Source organism: Lemur catta, chromosome 6, assembly GCF_020740605.2.
Source record: "Lemur catta isolate mLemCat1 chromosome 6, mLemCat1.pri, whole genome shotgun sequence".
NCBI classification, from domain to species: Eukaryota; Metazoa; Chordata; class Mammalia; order Primates; family Lemuridae; genus Lemur; species Lemur catta.
Genome location: NC_059133.1, coordinates 14,524,640 through 14,545,152, shown reverse-complemented (window position 1 = coordinate 14,545,152; position 20,513 = coordinate 14,524,640). Strand labels below are relative to the sequence as shown.

General features: G+C 38.2%; 1 protein-coding gene across 3 annotated transcripts in view; it reads left to right on the top strand.

Annotated features, from left to right (window-relative positions):
- The window catches only part of POLR3B (RNA polymerase III subunit B), a 116,553-nt gene that overhangs the window by 81,831 nt on the left and 14,209 nt on the right, over positions 1 to 20,513 (top strand). For all 3 annotated transcript variants that reach the window (XM_045553042.1, XM_045553043.1, XM_045553044.1), the window contains one exon: positions 3,483 to 3,625. In XM_045553042.1, coding sequence (XP_045408998.1) covers positions 3,483 to 3,625 — 143 coding nt within the window. The remainder of the gene's footprint in view (positions 1 to 3,482; positions 3,626 to 20,513) is intronic.

The window sequence follows — 20,513 nt, the reverse complement described above, 5'->3', positions numbered from 1 at the left end:
TTAGCCTCAGATTTTTCATCTGTACAATGAAAGAGACTTGTTAATCTCTAAATTTCCTCTAGGCTCTAAAATATAATAATATATGAAACTTAATGAGATAAGCCAATGATAGTTACCACATTGTGATATATAAACCAAACTAGGCTGGGCACAGTGGCTCATGCCTATAATCCTAGCACTGTTGGAGGCTGAGGCAAGAGGATCACTTGAGGCCAGGAGTTCAAAACTAGCCTGAGCAACATAGCCGGACCCCATCTGTACTACCAAAGGAAAAAAAAAAATTAGCCAGGCATGGCGGCATATTCCTGAAATCCCATCTACTCAGAAGGCTGAGGTGCAAGAATCACTTGAGCCCAGGAGTTCGAGGCTGCAGTGAGCTATGATTACACCAGTGCACTTTAGCCTGGGAAACAGAGTGAGTCCCTGTGTCAAAAAAAACCAAAAAAACACCAAACTAGAAAAGATAGTAACTAGCCAAGGTAAACCAGATTAACTAAATTCAGGAGGTGGGGGGTGGAAGTTACATAGGAGAACTGGATCCCCAAGCTGTGAAGACAGTTTTAAAATCCATTCAACACACAGTTGTTGAGGCTTGCTTTGTGTCAGCCACCCTGCATCTTGTACCGGTGATATAAAGCTGAAATAAGCCACAAGCCATGTTTACAGAGTCACATCTAGTTGACAAAAATCTCCACACAGAAAAGTACAGTAATTACCATGTTCATAATAGCTTAGTTGAGAACTTACGCTGTGCCTGTTATTGTTCCAGGCATTTTACATGTGTTTGGTCAGTTAATCCTACTACCACCCCATGAGCTATGTTCTCTTAGTAAGTCATTAGAAAAGACGTGGAAATTGAGGGAAGGGGAGAGGTTAAGTAACGTACAAGCGGCAGAGCCAGGATTTGAATTCACACAGTTTGCCTCCAGAGCCCCATGCTTGTCCACTGTGCTAAATACAGCAAAGTGCTGTGGGTGCCATGGATTTGTCTCTGGAGTCAGACAGCAAGGCAGAAACAGGCAGTTCTCTTTTGGGGGAAGAGTCTGGACCCTTGCACTGAGTCCTACAAAGCCAAAAGCTGTTTTAAGATACAAAGGTGGTTGTACCATTGGCTTTCTTCCTATACTGAAGGAGGATACCTTTTTCTATTCAAAGCTCATTTCCTCTGTCGAGTTCTTAATGTGCACTTTTCTTTTATCCTCCCATATTTTCAACCTGTTTTCTATTGATTCCTTCCCCACAGGCTAGAAAATACACCCAAATACTTCTTATTTTTAAAAGAAAATAAAAGCTTTTTCTGGACTTTGTGTTCCTTTCTAACTACCACTCTGTTCCTCTTTCTTTCACTGTGAAAATCCTCAGAAGAGAAGTCTGTCATCTCCGTTTCTACCTCTTTACCTTCGCCTCACTCCCTAACCCTCCTTTAGCTTCAGAGCTATCCTCCTACCTCTTCATTCCACTAAAATGGCCCCAGAAGAGGTCACCAAAGACTTCCTATTTGTTCAGTTCATTCAAGAAATATTTTTTGAGCACTAACACTATGCCAGGAACTATTCCAAGTGCACAGGATAGTGCAGTGAACAAAATTGGCAGCAGTCCATGCCTTTATGGGGTTCACACCCTGGTGAGGGAAGACAGGGCATAAGCAAGCAAAACCCATAGTTGGTCAGATCTGTCAAATTCAATGGAGTCTTCAGTCCAAATCTTCCTGTGGGCTGAGACTTTGTCTCTTTTGTTTACCTTGTACCTAGTGCCTGGCACAGTGCCTGGCACATAGTTGATAATCATCAGTAAATAGTTATTAAGTGAATGAGTGAATTTCATACGACTTTTCTATAGCATTTGACACCACTGACCCCTCTTCCCTTGATGTTGTGACACCACTCCTGCCTGGCCAGTGGCTCTTGCACCTTGTTTGGATGAGCTCCCCCATTCCCAGCATTCCGGTCACCCTCTTTTTTGCTGATGACTCCAGATAGACATCTATTAATACCTGATGTTGGCTCTGTACCAGCACTTGGACGGCTTTACAGGGGCCCCAAACCCAGCCCCAAATGGGCTCCTCCTCTGGATCCCTCTCAGTGAATGGCATCACCAGCCAGCCAGTTGCCAACAGCACAAACCTGACTCCTTTCCTTCACCTGCCACACAAACCAGTCCTGTAGGTCTGCAGTCCCCAGCCCCCGGGCTGTGGACTGGCACCAGTCTGTGGAAAAATTGTCTTCCATGAAACTGGTCCCTAGTGCCAAAAACATTGAGGACCACTACTGTAGGTCCTATCTTCTTAGAAGTTCTCTTATCCTCTCCCTCTTCCCTTCTTTCTGCTGTTGCTGTTCAGGTTCTGACCCTCTGCTCCTGAACTCTTAGTTATTATTGACTGTTCATCTGCCTTCAGGCTTGTACCTCTCTGTTCTCTGCACGCTACTGCCAGGGTGGTTTTTCTCAATTACTCCTCTGGTCATGTTACTTTCTTAGGTAATTTATTAGGTAAAACTTGAGTAAATTAGGTAAATCTTGGAATGACAATGTGGCCTGTGGGAAGAGCATCCTCGGCACACCTCTCTAACCTCCCCCTCACACGCTAGGCCCTGTGTTTTCAGGAAGTCACCTGTTAGTCTCCAAAACAAACCATCCTACGTTAGGCTTCATGCATTTGCTCAGGTTGCTCCCTCTGCCTGCTCAGGTCTCACCTCCAGGCTTACCTCCTCTGTAGCAGGGCCTGACAGCCTGCCCCTCCCTGCTGCCACTGTCATTCCCCCAGCATAGCTAACTGTTGTCTCCCTTGGGCCTTTCCTGTTCTCCATACCATTGATGTCCTTATCACATTTACCTCCTCTCTTCCTTTAGTGGATTGAAAGCTCCTTTTGCACAGGAACTGTTTCCACTTAGTCTCTGTGTGTCTAGAGCCTATAAGGATCTGATGCATAGTAGACTCTTTTTCTACTGAGCTTAAAAAAAAAAAAATAGACTTTTTTTTCCTCAACCACAGAGTTTCAGGGAAAAAAATAGTAGACTCTTAATAATGTTTGTTGTGTGAAAACAAGTAAGAGAAGGGGCAATGTGTGTGACAAAATTAGTAATGGATAAGCTGAGTAGGTAAAAGTGCTCTTACAAAAGTGATTAAGAACTTGGAGACTTCAGTTCCAATCCCAGTTCCACTTTGTCTGAGTCGTGTGCCCTTGGACAAGTTACTCAACCTCTGTAAGCATCAGTTTTCCTCTTCTATAATAAGAAAATAACGATATGGGACTGTTGTGAGGATTAAATTGAGTGTGCCTGCCTCATATAAATGTATAGGACTGTGAAAGGGAAATTGTAAAATTTGAATTTAATGTTAAAAAAATGAAAGTCATTTTTCAGAGCCCAAGATGAGAATGTCAAAATATTCTGCAGTAGGCATTAAATTAAATATGACATGTGGCTGATAAGTTCACAAAGAGTAGTTTGAAAACTGTGTTTTAGTGATTTTCTCTTACCATTAGCTACAAAGGAGCAACAGATTCATATATTGAAAAAGTAATGATATCTTCAAATGCTGAAGATGCTTTTCTGATCAAAATGCTGCTGAGACAGACAAGGCGTCCAGAGATTGGAGACAAATTCAGCAGTCGTCATGGGCAAAAAGGTAAATTGTATCATTTCTCAACCTGATTATAAAACTGAATATGCTAAAGTATTTATTAACCCATATGTAAGAAATTTTTTATAACTTCATTTTAAAAAGTTAGCATGTTTAGAAAATTATTACATTGTAATCAAAATTATTCCTGTTTAATTTCTTAGGTTAACCTGTTTATATTTCAATGGTATTTAAAAATATATGGTAGACTTGCTTCGCTATGCTATTCATTTCATTCTCCTGCAATTCATTGTCCTGCAAAATTATAATTATAAATACATTCTAGATGATGTACCTATTGAAGTACATGTGGTTGCTCAAAAAATATATAGTAATAGCTATTCTTTTTTCTGAAAGGTACATCTTTAAACTATTCTATGTTCTGTTGGGTCATAGTATCATAGGGTGTCAGCATGAGAAGATACCTCAAAATTGTTTGCCCCTTTATTTAATAGATGAGGAGGTTCGGACCCTGCATACTCAGTGGCCAGTCAAGGGTGCACTGGTAGTTAGTAGCTGAGGTGATATTAGAACCTGGGTCTCCTAACCCCAATGCACTGCTTTGTCCGTCTCCTACATCTGATCCTGTTGGCAAGCCTCACTCTTTTCATTGATGGTTACTGCTAAGTTTTTATTCATTTGTGGTTTTGTTTCATTTTGTTTATCTTTAAGAAACATAGTACTATATCACAGTTGATTAACTCATTATCAGTAGGGCCTCTTTTAATCAATATGTGTAGTCTTTAAAGTGAAAAATTTGTCCTAGGGTTTGAAATTGGCTCTGCCTGCCACTTAGCTTTAAGAACCACACCAGTGGTTTAACACTTTGTAGCACTAACCGTGTACCTGGCAGTGTTCTCAGCACGTTAAATGTACTGACTCATTTGATTCTCACACAATCCTCAAAGGTAGGTACCATTATTATCTACATTTTACAGATGAGGAAACAGAGGCACAGAGAAATTAATAGCTTGCCCAAGGTCACACAGTTGGTGGTAGAAATGGTTTTTGAACTCTGGCAGCTTGGATCCAGAGTCCTAGCTCTTAACTAACTACTAAGCCATCCTGACTGTTAAGCAGTTAGCATTGTGCCTGGCACATAATAAGTGCACAAGAAATGGCAGCAATGATCATTAACATTGACCATTATTCTTTTGATGTATACTTGAGATATATCACTTCTATAATACTTTTTAACCTTGACTCTCACCTTTGCATATAAATCACTAGTATGATATCTTCTTGTTTTTAATTGATTGGTTTGAAGATAACTACACATTTTGTTCCTGCTGATTTTTTATTTTAACTTTATTTGCCAAGCAAGTAGATCTAACATTACAGTTTGGTTAAGTGAATTCAGACTTAGTTTTCATTTTGCTAATGAAACTATTTCAGACCAAGGTATTCTTTCATCAAAAGTATTTCTAGTTAGTGAGCAGCAAGATTATTTTAGCCTGTCAATACTTTTAAGAAAAAATCTGTTCCATCTGTTAATGTGAATTTGACATCTCTAATTCATACAGTTCTCTAAGATACCAATTCTTAATGCCCTTTGAGTGCTTTTTAAAATATCTTCAGGTTCTAATGTTTTATATGGCTTGCCAGTGAAAATCAAATTCTCTGTATTGAAACGATTTCTCCTTTTCTCTTGGTTGACAGTTGCTGAGCCATTCTTACTCTGGGTTAACCATAGCCTCATGTATAGTCTCGGTGTTAACTGATGTAACTATTACCTGGACAAGAGCAAAGTGTGATACTCTTCTTATAAAATGGTGACACTGGAAGCTTTACAGGAATGCACACCATAAGAGAATATCCCCATTCTCAAATCAGTTTACAAGCCTCAGATAACGCAAATCCTTGTGTCTTTGTCTCATCAGAGTATTGTGCAAAGAGTTACAGACTAGCAGACATTTCAATGATTATCTAATGTGTCCTAACGCCACTAAACTTCTTGAAGGTAGTGACCATGTCCTTATATTCTCCATAAAGCCTGATAAAGCCTTTCTCATAGTAGACACCTAATAGATAGTGGATAATGGATAAATATGAATGAATGAATGAATGAATGAATGAATTGAAGGTAGAAGTAATAAGGAGCAAATTCTCTACTCCTGATGGACTGATTTTACTCAGGTTTTAATCTAAATACTATGTATGTGAGTACATGCGTATAAACAAAGGAGTGCTTTTGAAACTGAAAACCACCTGATCAGTAAGCTACTATAAATACAGACCTCTAGGTAAAATATCATGAAGTCTTTGTGCTATAGCATTTTTTCAGACAGTTAATGTGATAGGGACATTGTTCATTGACAGAAACAGTTTCTAATTTGCAATGATCTGAAATAGCAGATTTTAGAGATCTGTTCAATCTTAGGGAGGCTTTGACTTATACATCTCTTTACGAAACTGAAGAAATCCTCTTGGGTTTAGCTGACCTTTCACTTGTAGTGAGGAGATTGTCTTGCCACTTTTTCTTTTCCAGATGGCTTTTAATCCAAGGGTAAAAACCTTCTGATTAGCCTGGATTCCCTTGATAGTCCCTTCTCTTACAGCTTCATCAGATTTATTGAAAAGATTGGGGGAAAAGCAAGCAAACAAACAAAAAATAGGTAGTGTAAGCTTCAGCGGAGTAATGGAAGGAGTGACATAGGACTCTTAAGTGGACATAATTTTTCTTTTAAGTATAATTTTTATCAAATAATAAATGCACATGATTTTAAAAGGTTTAATAGTACAAAAAGGGGTTTTGGGGGTTGTTTTTTTTTTAATTGAAAAACATCAGTCCCTACCTCTCCTTTTGACCCAACTTTGGTTAGGTATAAAATTCTAGGTTGAAAAATTGTTTTCCCAAAGGATTTTGATGGCATTTCTTCTTCCTGATCTTTTTTGTACCCCATTTGTCTCTCCTCCTGCTTCCTTTCCCATCCCTTTTTCTCTGGATGCTTTTACTGTCGTCTTCTCTTCTTGGAATTCTGAAATTTCATAGGCCTTTTTTTCACTCCTTGTACTGGGAAATTGGGGACCCTTTCCTTCTGGAAGTTTAAGTTCCTCCAATTTTTGCACATGTTTTTATATTATTTTGTTGCTAATTTCCTCTTCATTATTTTCCCTGTACCTTTTCTGCTTTTCTTATTAGTCAGATGTTGGATCTTCCAGATTAATGCTATAGTTTTTTAAAATTTTTTCTCCCTCTTGTTTTTCTTCTAGGAGATTTGATCAACTTTATTTTTCAGATTTTTTTACATATATTTGTAATATCTAATTAAATTTTTATCTTTTTAAAAAATTTTTATTATTGTTATTATTTTTTTTAGAGATAGGGTCTCATTCTGTCACCCAGGCTGGAGTACAGTAGTGTGATCATAGCTCACTGTAACCTAAAACTCCTGGGCTCAAGGGATCCTCCTGCCTCAGCCTCTGAGTACCTGAGAGTACAGGTGCGCACCACCACAGTCAGCTAATTTTTTTACTTTTTTATAGTGACAGAGTCTTGCTATGTTACCCAGGCTGGTCTTGAACTCTTGGCCTCAAGTGATCTCCCACCTCGTCCTCCCAAAGTTCTGAGATTACAGGTGTGAGCCACTACATCCAGCTTCTAATTAATTTTTAAAGGTAATATATTCTCTTTCTTTTTTATAGCAATAAATATTTTTTGGTTTTTTAGTTTTAGTGTTTGGGTTTTTCTTTTTTCTTTTTAATTTTTTTCTGTTCTTAATCTTGTTTCTGCCTTTTGATAGATTTTTTTTCCTCTTCTGTTTGTTTTAGTGTCCGATTCGTTGTCATTGTTGGAAGCTTTCCCCTAATACCTGGTACACCTTTGAACCCTAAAAACCATGTGAAAGCTCTATGTCTCATGGATAGAACTTGCCAACTGGTGGACATGACTATAGGGTGATCAGATGGTGAACCGTTTGTATTGCTGGTGCCAGTTTCTACATAGTAGGATCTTTCTAACTCCTACCTAAAGGGTGGAGCTGGGAATGAGGGTGGGGACAGTGCTTAAGTCTATCAGCTGATCTCCAGGAGCCAGGTAGGGGCAGGGGCTGCAGCTCACTGTTCAGTGTGCAAACTTTATCTAATTCCTCTACGTCAGGCTTTAGAGCACCCACCCTCTGCTGTGCTTGCCACCATTGGGTCTCAGGCATCGTGGCTCAGTTACTCAAGTAAAGGTTAGGGGAAAAGAGTACTTTCCTGGCTATAGGAGGTGAGGAATAGAAACTCAGAGATCTGATGATTTCTTATACAGACATTTGTTTATACAAATAATTAGTATCTTCTGAGTGTCTGATAGTACTCTAGGTCCTAGTAATAAGCAATAAACAAAATAGACAAAAATTCTAGCCCTTGTGGGACTTATATTCTTGTGGGCAAGAGGGATAATGGTGGTACTGAGATGATAATGGCAGGTACTGAGGGATAATGGTAGGTACTTTGGGAAAGCAGTGGTGATAAACACATGTGTTCCATTCATCATGTTTAACAGGAAATCCATATGTATATTATTTGGGAATATTCAACACAAAAATGCTTAGTGAGTGTGCTCAGTTTTTTTCAGTGCAGCTTATAGAACTGAAATTAAAATTATTTTAATAAGAAGTGAGAAGGATTTTTAGAGTGCTAACCTTTTATGTGCTGACCTGAGCCTTGCCTCTAAGGCTTCTGGGGGATTTGGTTATTTTAATCACTTCTAAGATTGAAGTGTTTAAAGCTTACACCCTGAGAATTATGACTTAAATGCTAACAATCGTCAGAAAAGTATTAATCATATTTTATCAACTCTTAATTATCTGAAGATAATTTATCTTTTTTTTAGATTATTATTGTAACTGAGTTCTACAACTGTGATCTTTTCCTTGAATGCCACCCGTCTGAAGCTAGAGGTGTGACAGTAGCTAGAAGTCTATTTTTTGAAGTTCTTTTCATTTATTAAAAAAAATTGTAAAGATTCAAAAATACCAATGGTGTTGTTAAAATAATTGTATGTTATTTGATGTTGAATATCCAGAATACCTTCTGGCTAATTTAGATAAGAATACTTTAGGTTCATTGAGGATAGGAAACATGCCTTACCAATTTATTTAACCTGAAAGCACCCAGCACAGCACTTTCCATATAATATGGTGTCCACTCAACATGTCAGTGGAATAATTTATTAAATAACAATCTCAAATGTTCATTGTTCTTGTTGGAAATTGTAATGACATAACAAGCCAAAATCATTGCTCCCCAAAATGATTGTAATTTATTCTTCCTAGTAAATGTGAGAAATGGATGTCTCCTTTTTATCTGAACTACCACCTAGAGTTTCTATACCTAAGACTCAGAGCTGCTCAATCCTCACTGATGAAACAGGCCCACTAAAGCTTTTCCAACCAAAATAACTAAATACAATTGTTCCTCAGATACTTGGGGATTGTTTCTAAATCTTTGCTTACTCACATGCTACAGTTGGCCCTGTGGTACTCAAGTATATGAAAAGTTGGCTTTCCACATATGTGGATTTGCATCCTGTGAATACTGTATTTTCAATTTGTGTTTGGTTGAAAATAATCTGTATATAAGTGGACCTGCAAAGTTCAAACCCATGTTGTTCAGGGGTCAGCTGTACACATGCCCCACCCACATTCACCCTGGGCACAAATGTGAATCTGCCTTGACAGCCCCAGGGAAATCTATTTGGTCATATTAAAGTCACTACTGTGAGATCAGAACTGTGGTGAGCTCCCAGGGGATAGAAAGGAAATTCAGCTTGCGGCTAATACCCTTGAAGAGTTGAATATACACCTGAAGCAAAAAGGTGGATACAAAGGATCACATAGTTAAATACTGTTATATGGGAAAGACCATAAATGATAGAGAAGTTCAGAGTTTATTGTGCATAGGAGCAGAATTTTAGAGTGTGAAAAGACATTTTAGAAGTCTAGTCTAAATTCATCTTCCAGTGTAAGTTCTTTTTAGATTATCTTTGGCAGATCATTTTCCACATTTATTGTGGCCTGTAAAGGGAAGCCCTTGCTGCTTTCTGAGACAACCTGTTCTGTAGTAGCAAGATTCTAATGGAACTTGAGTCTGAAGTACACATTCTGTAATTTAGTGCTGTTAGTCCTGCCCTGTCCAGTGGGCCATACTGAATGGCCACCCTCTGTTCAGTATTTAAAGAAAATCATCAGGTTAAGAAAAACTATAACAGAGGCCGGGCGCGGTGGCTCATGCCTATAATCCTAGCAGTCTGGGAGGCCAAGGCGGGCGGATTGTTTGAGCTCAGGAGTTCAAGACCAGCCTGAGCAAGAGCAAGACCCTGTCTCTACTAAAAATAGAAATAAATTAGCTGGACAACTAAAAATATGTAGAAAATATTAGCCAGGCATGGTGGCGCATGCCTGTAGTCCCAGCTACTCAGGAGGCTGAGGCAGGAGGATCACTTGAGCCCAGGTATTTGAGGTTGCCTTGAGCTAGGCTGATGCCACGGCACTCACTCTAGCCTAGGCAACAAAGCAAGACTCTGTCTCAAAAAAATAAATAAATAAATAAATAAATATAACAGAGAGGTAAAGGTCTTGAGCTCTAACTGGGTAAGCTATTTTGTCCCTCTATGCCTTGGTTTCCTTGTCTTTGAATAGGAGACATTTTCCTAGGGGTTGTTACTGGTGTGTGTAAAACAGTGAACACAGTGCATGGTGCACATGTAGCAGGCAGTAAAGGTGAGTTACTAGTAGATCTGTCCCAGGTCATATAGACTAGGCAGCAAAGGAAGGCTTCAGAGACTAAACAGGATTTGGACTTGGAGGGCTATATAAAGATGTGAAAGGAAAGTGCAGGACGGCAGAGAAGAGCAAATCAGTAGACTTGTTGATGGACTGAAATAAAGAGAAGGAGGCCACAGGGCTTGTGGTTTGAAGCCTGGTAAATGATGGCACCAATCACAAAGCAACTTTGCGTCTCATTGACTTGAGGTGATGGAGGATCTCTCTAGTGTTTATATTATTGATTAATTCATCCTCGTATGGAGCTTTTGCTATGTACCAGGCACTGCTCTAGATACTGGAAGTACAGGGGTAAACAAGACTGACAGACAAGGTCTCTGCTCTCCTAGAGTTTATGTTATCTTGGGGGAGGAAACAGAAAAGAAGTAAACAAAAATATAAACACAGTAGTTTAAGGTAGTAATAAGTGCCATATGTGAAGGATGATGTAAAAGAGCACCTGGTTTGGGAAGCTGAGGTGGTACTTTAGATTGATGATCAGGCACAACCTTTTGGAGGAAGTGACATTTGAGCTGAGACCTGAAGGATATAAGGGAGCCAGCCAAGCAAAAGTCTAGGAGAATTAAGTTCTAGGCAGAGAGAACCATTAGAGTAAAAACTCTGAGGTGTGAATGAGCTTGGTATATTCAAGGAACAGAAAAAAGGCCACTCTGGCCAGGCATATATATGCCTGAGGCAGAGCATGGTATGAGACTTGGTGAGAGAAATAGGATAGGGGCACATCCTATAAAACCTTGTGGCCAAAAGAAAGGAGCTTGGACATTATTCTAAATATACTGGGAACCAATAGAACCATTGGATGGTGAATGTCTTAGTTTGTTTTCTGTTGCTATCACAGTATACCACTGACTAGGTAATTTATACAGAAATGTTTATTTGGTTCACAGTTCTAGAGGCTTAGAAGTCCAAGAGCATTGCATCTGGTGAGGGTCATCCCATGGTGGGTAGGCAGAAGGGCAAGAGAGCTTGCCATCCTTGGAATATCTAAAACACTCCTGTGATGATGGCATTAATCCATTCATGAGGGTAGAGATCTTATGACCTAATCACTTCTTAAAGGCCCCACATGAATTAAATCTCAGCAAGAGTTTTGGTGGGGACATACAAACCATAGCCATGAGTATGAGCAAAGGAGTGACAAAATCTAACTTACAACTTTAAGAGCCGTATTCAGTATGAAGAGTGGGTGAAGGGGGCAAAGAGGGAGTCAAGGAGATCATTGCAGTGGTCCAGGCAACAGAGAGTGGTGGCTCGGACCAGGACAGCAACAGTTGGAAAATGGAGAGAAGTGGGTGGATTCTGGATGTACTCTGGAGATAGAGCCAATAGGAATTGCTGATGGCTTGGTTGGTGGGAAAGGAAAAGGTAGGAATTGAGGATGAGGTTTGTGGCCTGAGCAGCTGGTAATGCTGTTTACCAAGATGTGGAAGACTGGGGAAGGAATAGCTTTGAAGGGAGTTAGGCAAGGGCAGAGGTTGAGAGTTTTAGCCTCAGGTTTGAGATGCCTATTAGACTCCAAGAGAAGATGCTAGTGACAATTGGATATAGAATCTGGAGCTCCAGAGAGAGATTAGGGCTAAGGGAAAAACTGAGTCATCTACATGCTCTTTATCCCCAGATTTATAGCATTTTTTTCATATTTATTAATACTTTTTGTGTATTGATAATTTATAATTTTCATCTAAATTCCATCCTTTAACCTGTATAGTTCTAGTTGGTGTTGTTATTCCTACTATACAAAATAAGGACATTGAGGCTCAGAGAGGTGAGTAGCTTGCCTGCTACAGTTTGGTGCTGGCAGAGCCAAGGTTTAAATCCAGGTGTTTTATTCCGAGTCTATTGCCCATTCTGTTAAATCTGGTTAAAGGTGGCTCTTATATCATTACCACACTGCCCCCAGGGGTTGCCATATTCCCAGAGATTTCCCCTTGGAAGAGACACAGCCTTTCCTGAGACTGAATCCCAGTACTTCATAATATTCTTTTTTGGCTCCTCCTTAAAATGAGCATCTTCTCAAAATTCCCATTCTTCCTGAATAAGCAGCTTTACACCTGCCTCCAATTCAGAATAAATTTTATCCTCACACACCTTGTTCCAGAAATGCCTGCCAACCCTCATATTAAGAGGTACTCCTAAAATAGAGCTGTATTTTCTGGTATCCCTTTCCTTCTAAAATCCACTTGTAAAACACTATCCCTTCTCCCTTCTTTAATTGGTCTTCTGGTCAGGTTTTAGTAGCCTTGATTAAAATTCAAAAATCTATCGAGAATTCAAACAGATATAAAAGAAAGTAAATTTTTTGAGCCCTCAACTTTGACCATTCTAGTAGTTCATCTGGCTAGTTGTGATAGTTAAAGCTAGAAAAAGACGGGCACTTGGAGGAAGTGTTTTGGACAGTGATTACAGTTAGTTCATTTGGAACCTTCATGTGCAGTGAGCACAGCTGGCAGGTGTCTGTAAGGAGCCACACAATAACCCAACCCTTAGTGTGGGACTCAAAGAGAAACTGGATCAGACCTAAAAGTAAAGTGTGAATAAAACAGAGAATGTGGTCCACAGTGTCAGTTATGCCATTTGTAATTGTCATGAAATGAGCTGATAAAAATTTTAAAGTGTTGTGTGAGTTTTCAGGATACATGTATCATACCATGATTCTTGCAGTGCTTTTTTGTTTGTTTCTGCTTTGATCTAGACACATACCAGAGTAAAAGCAGTGGTTAGTTCAACTTAGTTTTCACTCTTGAAATGTAGAATTGTTTGGAAATGCTATCTTTTCCTTTATAGCATAATCTGCAAGTTGACACATATGTATTTTCTATAAGAAAATTTAAAGATTATTTTTACTTAGTGTATCTTTTTGCGTATTCTTTTTCTGTCTTCATTTGGAGCCTTAAATGTATTGTTCTTGTCATTCAGAAAATAATATGGCCCTGCAGATTACCTGATTTTTGTCTTTTTTTAAAAAAAAAAGTTTACTTCAACAAAGCTGTTTTTAGGAATTCTTTTTGTACGTGCATGGTGTGTAGATCATATTTGCATGCCTAATGCCTCTTAAAATATCCTCTCTAACAATTAGAGGAGACTTGAAAATTTAGTTTCATGGAACATGAGTGTCTGTCCCACTCAAGCCTGATCATTTCAAAGGTGGTAGGATAATTAGTAGCTAAATGAAACAAATCTGAAGGGAAGGCTGAACAGGGGTGGTCATATGCTATATGTGTTGAAAGAGATTGTGAAGAAGATTGAAGGGGGCACGATGAGTGGGTAAACTGGAACAAGAGAATCGATACTAAGTAGTTGGGAATCAGATCAGTGCTGTGTGATAAGCAAAGATTGAATGTAGTTGGTCGGAGAAGGTCCAGTGGAGAAGTGAAAGTGTTTCGTCAGTTAAAGATGTGACAGACCCAATAAACAGCATCACCTTCTGTAACCTCCAAATTGGAGGATGGTTAAGCTGAGAGAGCCAAGTGTTGAAGAAGGAAAAAGTGTTTTATAAAGAAGATGGTGTCACAGTTGACAGAAAGACTACTCTGGGCTCAGAGGCAGGCAGGATTCACTGGCAGTGTACTTTGAAATGAGGGAATTTCAATACAGGCTTCTAATGAGACATTCAAAGAATCTTAATGAAGTACAGCCCTCCTTTGCATCTTTGTAAAGTCAGTTATGTATCTTATCAATAAATGTACAGTGAATCAGCTTCCCCAAAAAGAGCCAGCCCTTTGATCAAGAATCTCTAGAGCTGTTCAACCTTTAGTAGTATGCAAAATGCTGGCAAAGGTGAGATATGTATAGCTGTATACCAAAGTTGTGAATTTGTTGTGCGTTTATTTACAAAGTTAGGAAAGTTTTGTTTAGTTTTGTTTGAAATTTATTTGAGGAGAAGCATATAAACCCTGAAGCCTCGATCTCCTTTCCCAAGCGTCCCAGACTTCTAGGTGTTTTAGAGTGAAGCCATGACTGATAATGAAATTCCAAGGGGGAAATAGAGCTGAACATGAATCTGGAATGTTCTATGTTTTCTCTTCATATTCTGATCAGTTTTATGGATAGAGTTAAAGATACGAAGAGACATTCACATATAATACTGATTGGAATTATGCTTGGAACTAAACTTCTTGTTAAAATCAAAACAACTGATGAAAGCCTCTTTAACTTCAGTATAAATTCTAATGGAGGGAACTCATAATCGGCAAATATTTTTATCTTGAGCCTTGTTTTCTCTGATGATTAGTGCATTTATTAGAAGATTTCCTACTCCTTTTTTAAAAAAAATTCTTTAACAAAAATGTCTGACAGTCTAAGGAATTCTCAAGTTACATTTCATTTCAGACAAACCAAATTATTATATTTCCAGATTTTCTCTTTTGCTGCCTTTCACAATGAAGGAGGAAAAAGTAGACTCCTTTGATGTGGGGAGGAAGAAAAAAAAAACAATATATCACTTCCCTGAAAGAACATTTCTCAGTCTCTCATGTGAAAAAGGATTAGCACCTCCAACAAAGGTCCTGTAGATCACAGAATCAGGCATCAATACCGAACAGTATTCCTAAGGAGAGGAAAAACTATATTTGAGCAAGAGTGTTTGTCCTGGCAAACAGAAGCTTTTTAATAACTGCAAATCTGAGATAATGGCATACACTCCTCAGTATCTCCCCCTAATTCCTGAAGGACCAGACAGCTCGTTTAAATGGAGTAAAGTCAACCTTTCTTTTCAAATAGAAGTCTAGTCTTATCAAAATGTGGTTTTTTCATTTAATGGTCAGATATCTATCTTTGGTTCATAAGGATTACACATATACAGATAAAATCATCTGGAAGATTCATCGTTGACCCTCTTTTATTCCAAAAAAGTTCCATTATTAGGTCACTTGCTTCCATTTTGCATTAATAAAAGTTATTCAGCAACCTACTGAATTAATTTATTAAGATTTTGAGTGAATGTTTCTTAGAAGAAAAGAAAACCTACCTTGACCTTCTAATACATTAAAGAATCCTTTTACAGTAGATATAAAAAGGTTGTGGAAAGTAAGAAAATGTTAATTCATGTGTAGTAGAAAAGCCAGGAAGAAAGTTGATCTGTTTTTGAAAAAGGTTTGGTTAAAAACCTTAGTTTTGCTGGACTTTCATTTGTTATTTCTTTTTTCTAAATTATGTTTTCTAAAATTGAGAGTGTAAAGACCCTGATTTAAAGTAATAATAATAACATCTTGTACTCATGTAGCACTTGAGACTGTCTAAAATCCTCTCTGCAAGTCTGAAGTTTCAAACAGTCTGGATATCTTTGGCTCCCTACTTTGCTTGATCCTTCTTGAATGGAAGTTTCTAAGTGGGAGGGGAGAAAGGGCCTGATGGGGCTAACAGTATGAGCCTCAACATAAGGTGTATGATGCCAAGCGATCCATCAGAGTTTGGGTCCAGAAAGAATTCCAGCAACTCTTACTTTAATGTTAGAAATCAGGATTCTTTTGTCCACATAGACACCCTATTATAAGAAGAGTTTATTGAATTTACCTTTTTAAGAACAAATTTTGGTTTTCAGAAGCTAGCCAGTAACCCTCTGACCTTTCAGTAAATATCCAACTAAAGCTTTGAAATTAGGGTATTTAGTGTTTTATGGCCCAGAATAAAAATCTCCAATTCTGTTTCCAAATAGTGTAGCCTCAACACATTTTATTAAGCTCTTGACACATTCAGCCGTGTGTATTTTGTAAAGTTCCTATGGTTATTGTTTTACAATAGCTGCTTCCAGAAGCATTGTAAGGGTTTCAATTAATCAGCCCTTTGTGTGCTTCAGACTATGCAAATTTATCACATCAAACCATTCAACTGCTCATGGGAAAGCCGTGTAAAAACTGTATTGTCTTCTAGCGCCTCCTCTCATTTAGAGTGATGTTTTAATAAGAAAGCTAATCAAGTTTTCTTATGCATTATTTATCTGTTAACATGTAAGGAAGAGCCGAATTAAAAATATGTCAGCCGGGATATGGCAAGTGATGTGATAGATCTGGAAATGATTCAACAACAGAACAAAGCTAATATGATTCAACAGTTTTTGTCTACTCCCCTCCCCCTTGGGATTATTTAAGGTGGTGGTGTGAAAATAAAAGGTTAATTTGATAACTGGAAAGCAGGGAGGGAAGAAAGGAGTAACCACCTGTGTTAGCCTTCTTGTTTTGATTTAGAGATTTTCATTTCTGAATGTATAAAGGCTTATTGAGACGAGTTTATTCAAAGCAAACCATTTCTTACTTAATAGGAACAAACTTGAAAGCATTCCTGCTGCTGCTTTGGCCCCATTGACCACCATATTCATCAGCAGTAAACTATTCCTCGCTAGAAATCCACAGCACCACACCCTTCACGAAGTTCTAAAGTTATCAGGAGACAGTGTCTTGATAATGTTAAGTGACCTGAACAGCCCACTGAGGAGTTAGCTCTTCTAGGCCTCTTCAGCCAAAGTTAGTGCAACTGCAACTGCTCCTTCTATTCATTAAGTTGGTCTCCTTTGCTTTGCTAGTTTGCTTCCTGCTGAGAGTAATTAGGTTTCTTATATAATAATAATTCCTTGTATTTAGATGCAGCCTTTCTCTAAGGACCTTAAAGTACCTCTCAGACATTAGCTCATCAGTTCTTCTAACACAATTGCCTCATGAGATAGGTGCTAATTATTCCCGTTACAAAGACCAAACAACTAAGGCTCACCAGAAAGTGGTGCTTCCCCTGCACCCTCAAGGTATCACAATATCAGTTGAACAGCATTGAGTCAAATTAAGGTCACCTGATTCCTTGATAGTCTGCCCTATGTAGTCTCTGGGTCCACAGAGTGATGAATCCTTTACAGCTGGCATTTCCCCCACATTTTTAAAACTCGTTAATACAGGGCATTGATAGTGTTCCCTCCTTTAGTAAACACAACCCTCTTCTTGCACTATGATAAGAGAAAAATCACAGCATCATTTCACCCTTCATTCAGTGCAGAGAGTGTTAAACTGTGCAGAATAAATAGCCTTGTCTAATAGTTAAGTATCTGCAGAAAGTAAAAGTATGTAATTTAGACTCTGCCAGATGTGCTCCACATCATTTAGAGCATGAGAATGTGTTTTAGTTTTCAGTATTCGCTCTGATCGCTCTGCATAGCTACCTCTGGCTTTCTGGAGTTGAGGTCCTGAACCTCTTTGTATGCCTACCTCCTCACAGCACTTGTCACACAGCATATGCTTAGTGATTGAGGGAAATAATTCTTTTTCTTTCCTCACTTGGAAGAGTAATAATATATATCAACCTCAGAGTGGTAAATGTAATCCAAAAGTTGTTATACGTAGAAAGTAGACTTGCTCAATCAAAATTTAAAAATTAAAAATTAAAGCTGATTGTGATATTAAAATGACACCTGGCCACCAGCAGAATCGAAAACCATTTACTAGCCAGGTTTCAACACATTGGAGTCACATCAAAGACAGCTCCTGAAATAAAGATATTATTATAGTTTTCTGCAGTTGCCATTTGCTTTCCTGTCTTGATATGGCACTAGAATCCTTTGATTTTTCCTTACCTTTTTCCTTATGTTCTTACCTTTTATCTTTTTCTGTTTGAATTAAGATAACCCATTACCACAGAGCCAGTACACTAAAACTAGTATTTTTAAAAAGCCAAAAATGTCTTTTGCATAAGTCAGTTGCTGTTTATCACATTGGAAATACTTTCAGGACAATCAAATGATTCATGAGATTAACAGGACTTTTGTTGGGTAAACCTATTCCTAAACAATTTCTATATGGTTCTGTGAAACCAAAGAAATACAAATAACAAATTGGTACAGGAGCCAGCAGTGTCTGGGACATAACACAGAGAACTGTGACACTGGGACCCAGATTTGCCTCTCCTGAGTGTATTGGCAGTGAGAGTTCTAAGACTCCCTAAATTCTTCCTCTTTACAACTTAAAATTAAGATTTGGTGATGGAATAATATTTCGTTGAATAATATATCACTTTCTGTGACTCCAGTTTTCCTTATTACCTGTCTGCATTTGTTAAAAGTTCTGTAGTATAGTCTGTGGTCTGATTCCAAGTTGCCCCCAGGAGTGCATTAAATGTTCCTGGAGGGCATGTTAAACTGGTGTATTTGCATTTTACTGCCAGGAGGTTGTGCTATAAACAATGGGGTTGAGACACCATCATGAGCTAGGGGATGAAATTTTATTTTAAAATCTGAAATGCTGTGTAAGCATTTAAGGTATGAATTGGTAATTGTTTCACAACAGCTTCCATTAGATATGGTTTATTTGTAGTCCATCCTCTTTTCAAGGATCCAGGGGAGTATTAACACACTGAAGCGTACTGCATATCGTTTACATTTTTAAACCAGCATTAAAGGAAAATGACCATAACTTTTAAGACTTCTAAATATTGGAATGGACTTTATGCCTCTGTCCATGGAGAAAACACAATTCTAAATTTTCCATTTTAAAACAAGAAAAGAAACCTTCCCATTTTGATTAAGGATTTGAATAATTCTGAAACAGAAAAATACCGTTAAAAAAAGAAAAGTCTGGTTCTAAGATTGAGAACTCTCTTTTTACCCTTAATGAATTCAGTAAAATACAAACTTTTAAAAATCATCTGTCTAATTTGAGATTCGAGATCACCAAATTCTGTCTAAATATTTTGTTTTAACTTCTAAGCTCATTATGGTCTCTTTGTGTTAACTTGTATTAAAATCTGTCAGCTATGACTGGTCTCATAAGCACAGTCAGCGGACCAGAATAAGTTAATTATTTACTTGTGTCACTAGTGCTCTTCATCTAATGAAATGCACAGCTGTGTCAGATCTGCAGTTGGATGTGTAGCTTCCATTGTTCTGCAAGTCAGCAGAGGGTAGAAGCCGCAGTGATGGAGAGCCCTCAGTTCTTTCTGCTGTTCTGGCTTTCTGTGTCGATTTCATGGATCTTTTATCATTCACTTTCACACAAAACAAACAACACAGGGCTGTCTGCTATGGGAACCATCTTGGCATATAAAAGGGTTTTCAGAGCCTAAAGTAATTTTAAGTTAGCTAAGATTTAATTTTTGGCTTACAGGTGCCTTGGTTCAGATACAGCCAAAGCAGTTCCTGTGACAGAATGAAAAAAATCTGAAAGCTACGTATATGTATTTTTTAACAAAATGTCAGAAAAAGGCTGATATGAAAGAAAACTTCCCAAAAAGGAAGCTCTATACTAAATATTAATCAGATTTCAAGCAAAGTTATTAGAAATTCACATTTCAAGGGGAATGAGGAGTTTTTCATTTTAATAACATAATAAAGTTGAATTTGCTTGATTAAACATGTCAATTGAAACTAAAAACACAAAATGCAAGTCATCTCTCCGCACCCTCCCTCAATATAAGTATGTCATGCTTCCTTGGTCAGTTTCTGTACCTCCTGCCCCTCGTTCCCACCTTCTCTTGTTGGAGGGTGGACAGGCAGCTTCCTCCTGAGCAGACGCCAGCATCCCCCTGTGAACTACTGCTTAAGGGGTGCCGAGGTTTTTCTTTGGTTTTGTTTTTAAGGGGTGTAGCTGAACCCTCCATCTCTAAACCAGCCAAAATTACATTCTCACCCAAGTACGTCCCGAGACCGGCCCATTTAGGAATTGCCGTTTCTAACATTTTGTTCACTGCTAAACAATGTTGTTGTCGGTGCACCTAGATTTACAATTTGATCTCTTTCAAAGTAGATTTCCCAGTAGCCCTAGGGTTTTGTCAGATAATTTCAGTGTGGGTAAGATGGATTTTTGGAGGGAAGAAAAAAGGGTCACACAGTCTGCTTGATTTAAATTCTAACACATTGTAGCTGAATTTGAAATAAAGTTAACTGAATAATTGTTTCTGTTCTTCATGTAGGAAAGCATACATTCTTTAAATAAACAATACCATTTCCAGCAAAAAGCCAGTTAAAGGAACTACATGCTCTAGAATTCAGCTCCACAAACCTAATTACCATATTGCTGGCAACCACTAGAAATCAGACTATTAATAAGTGGTATTAAATAGGCAAATGGCTTTCTTTTCCTTTAGACTTTAGCTCTTAGTGATTAAAACAAATCACAAAAAAATTTTATTTTAAAGTAGTTTGAATAATTATG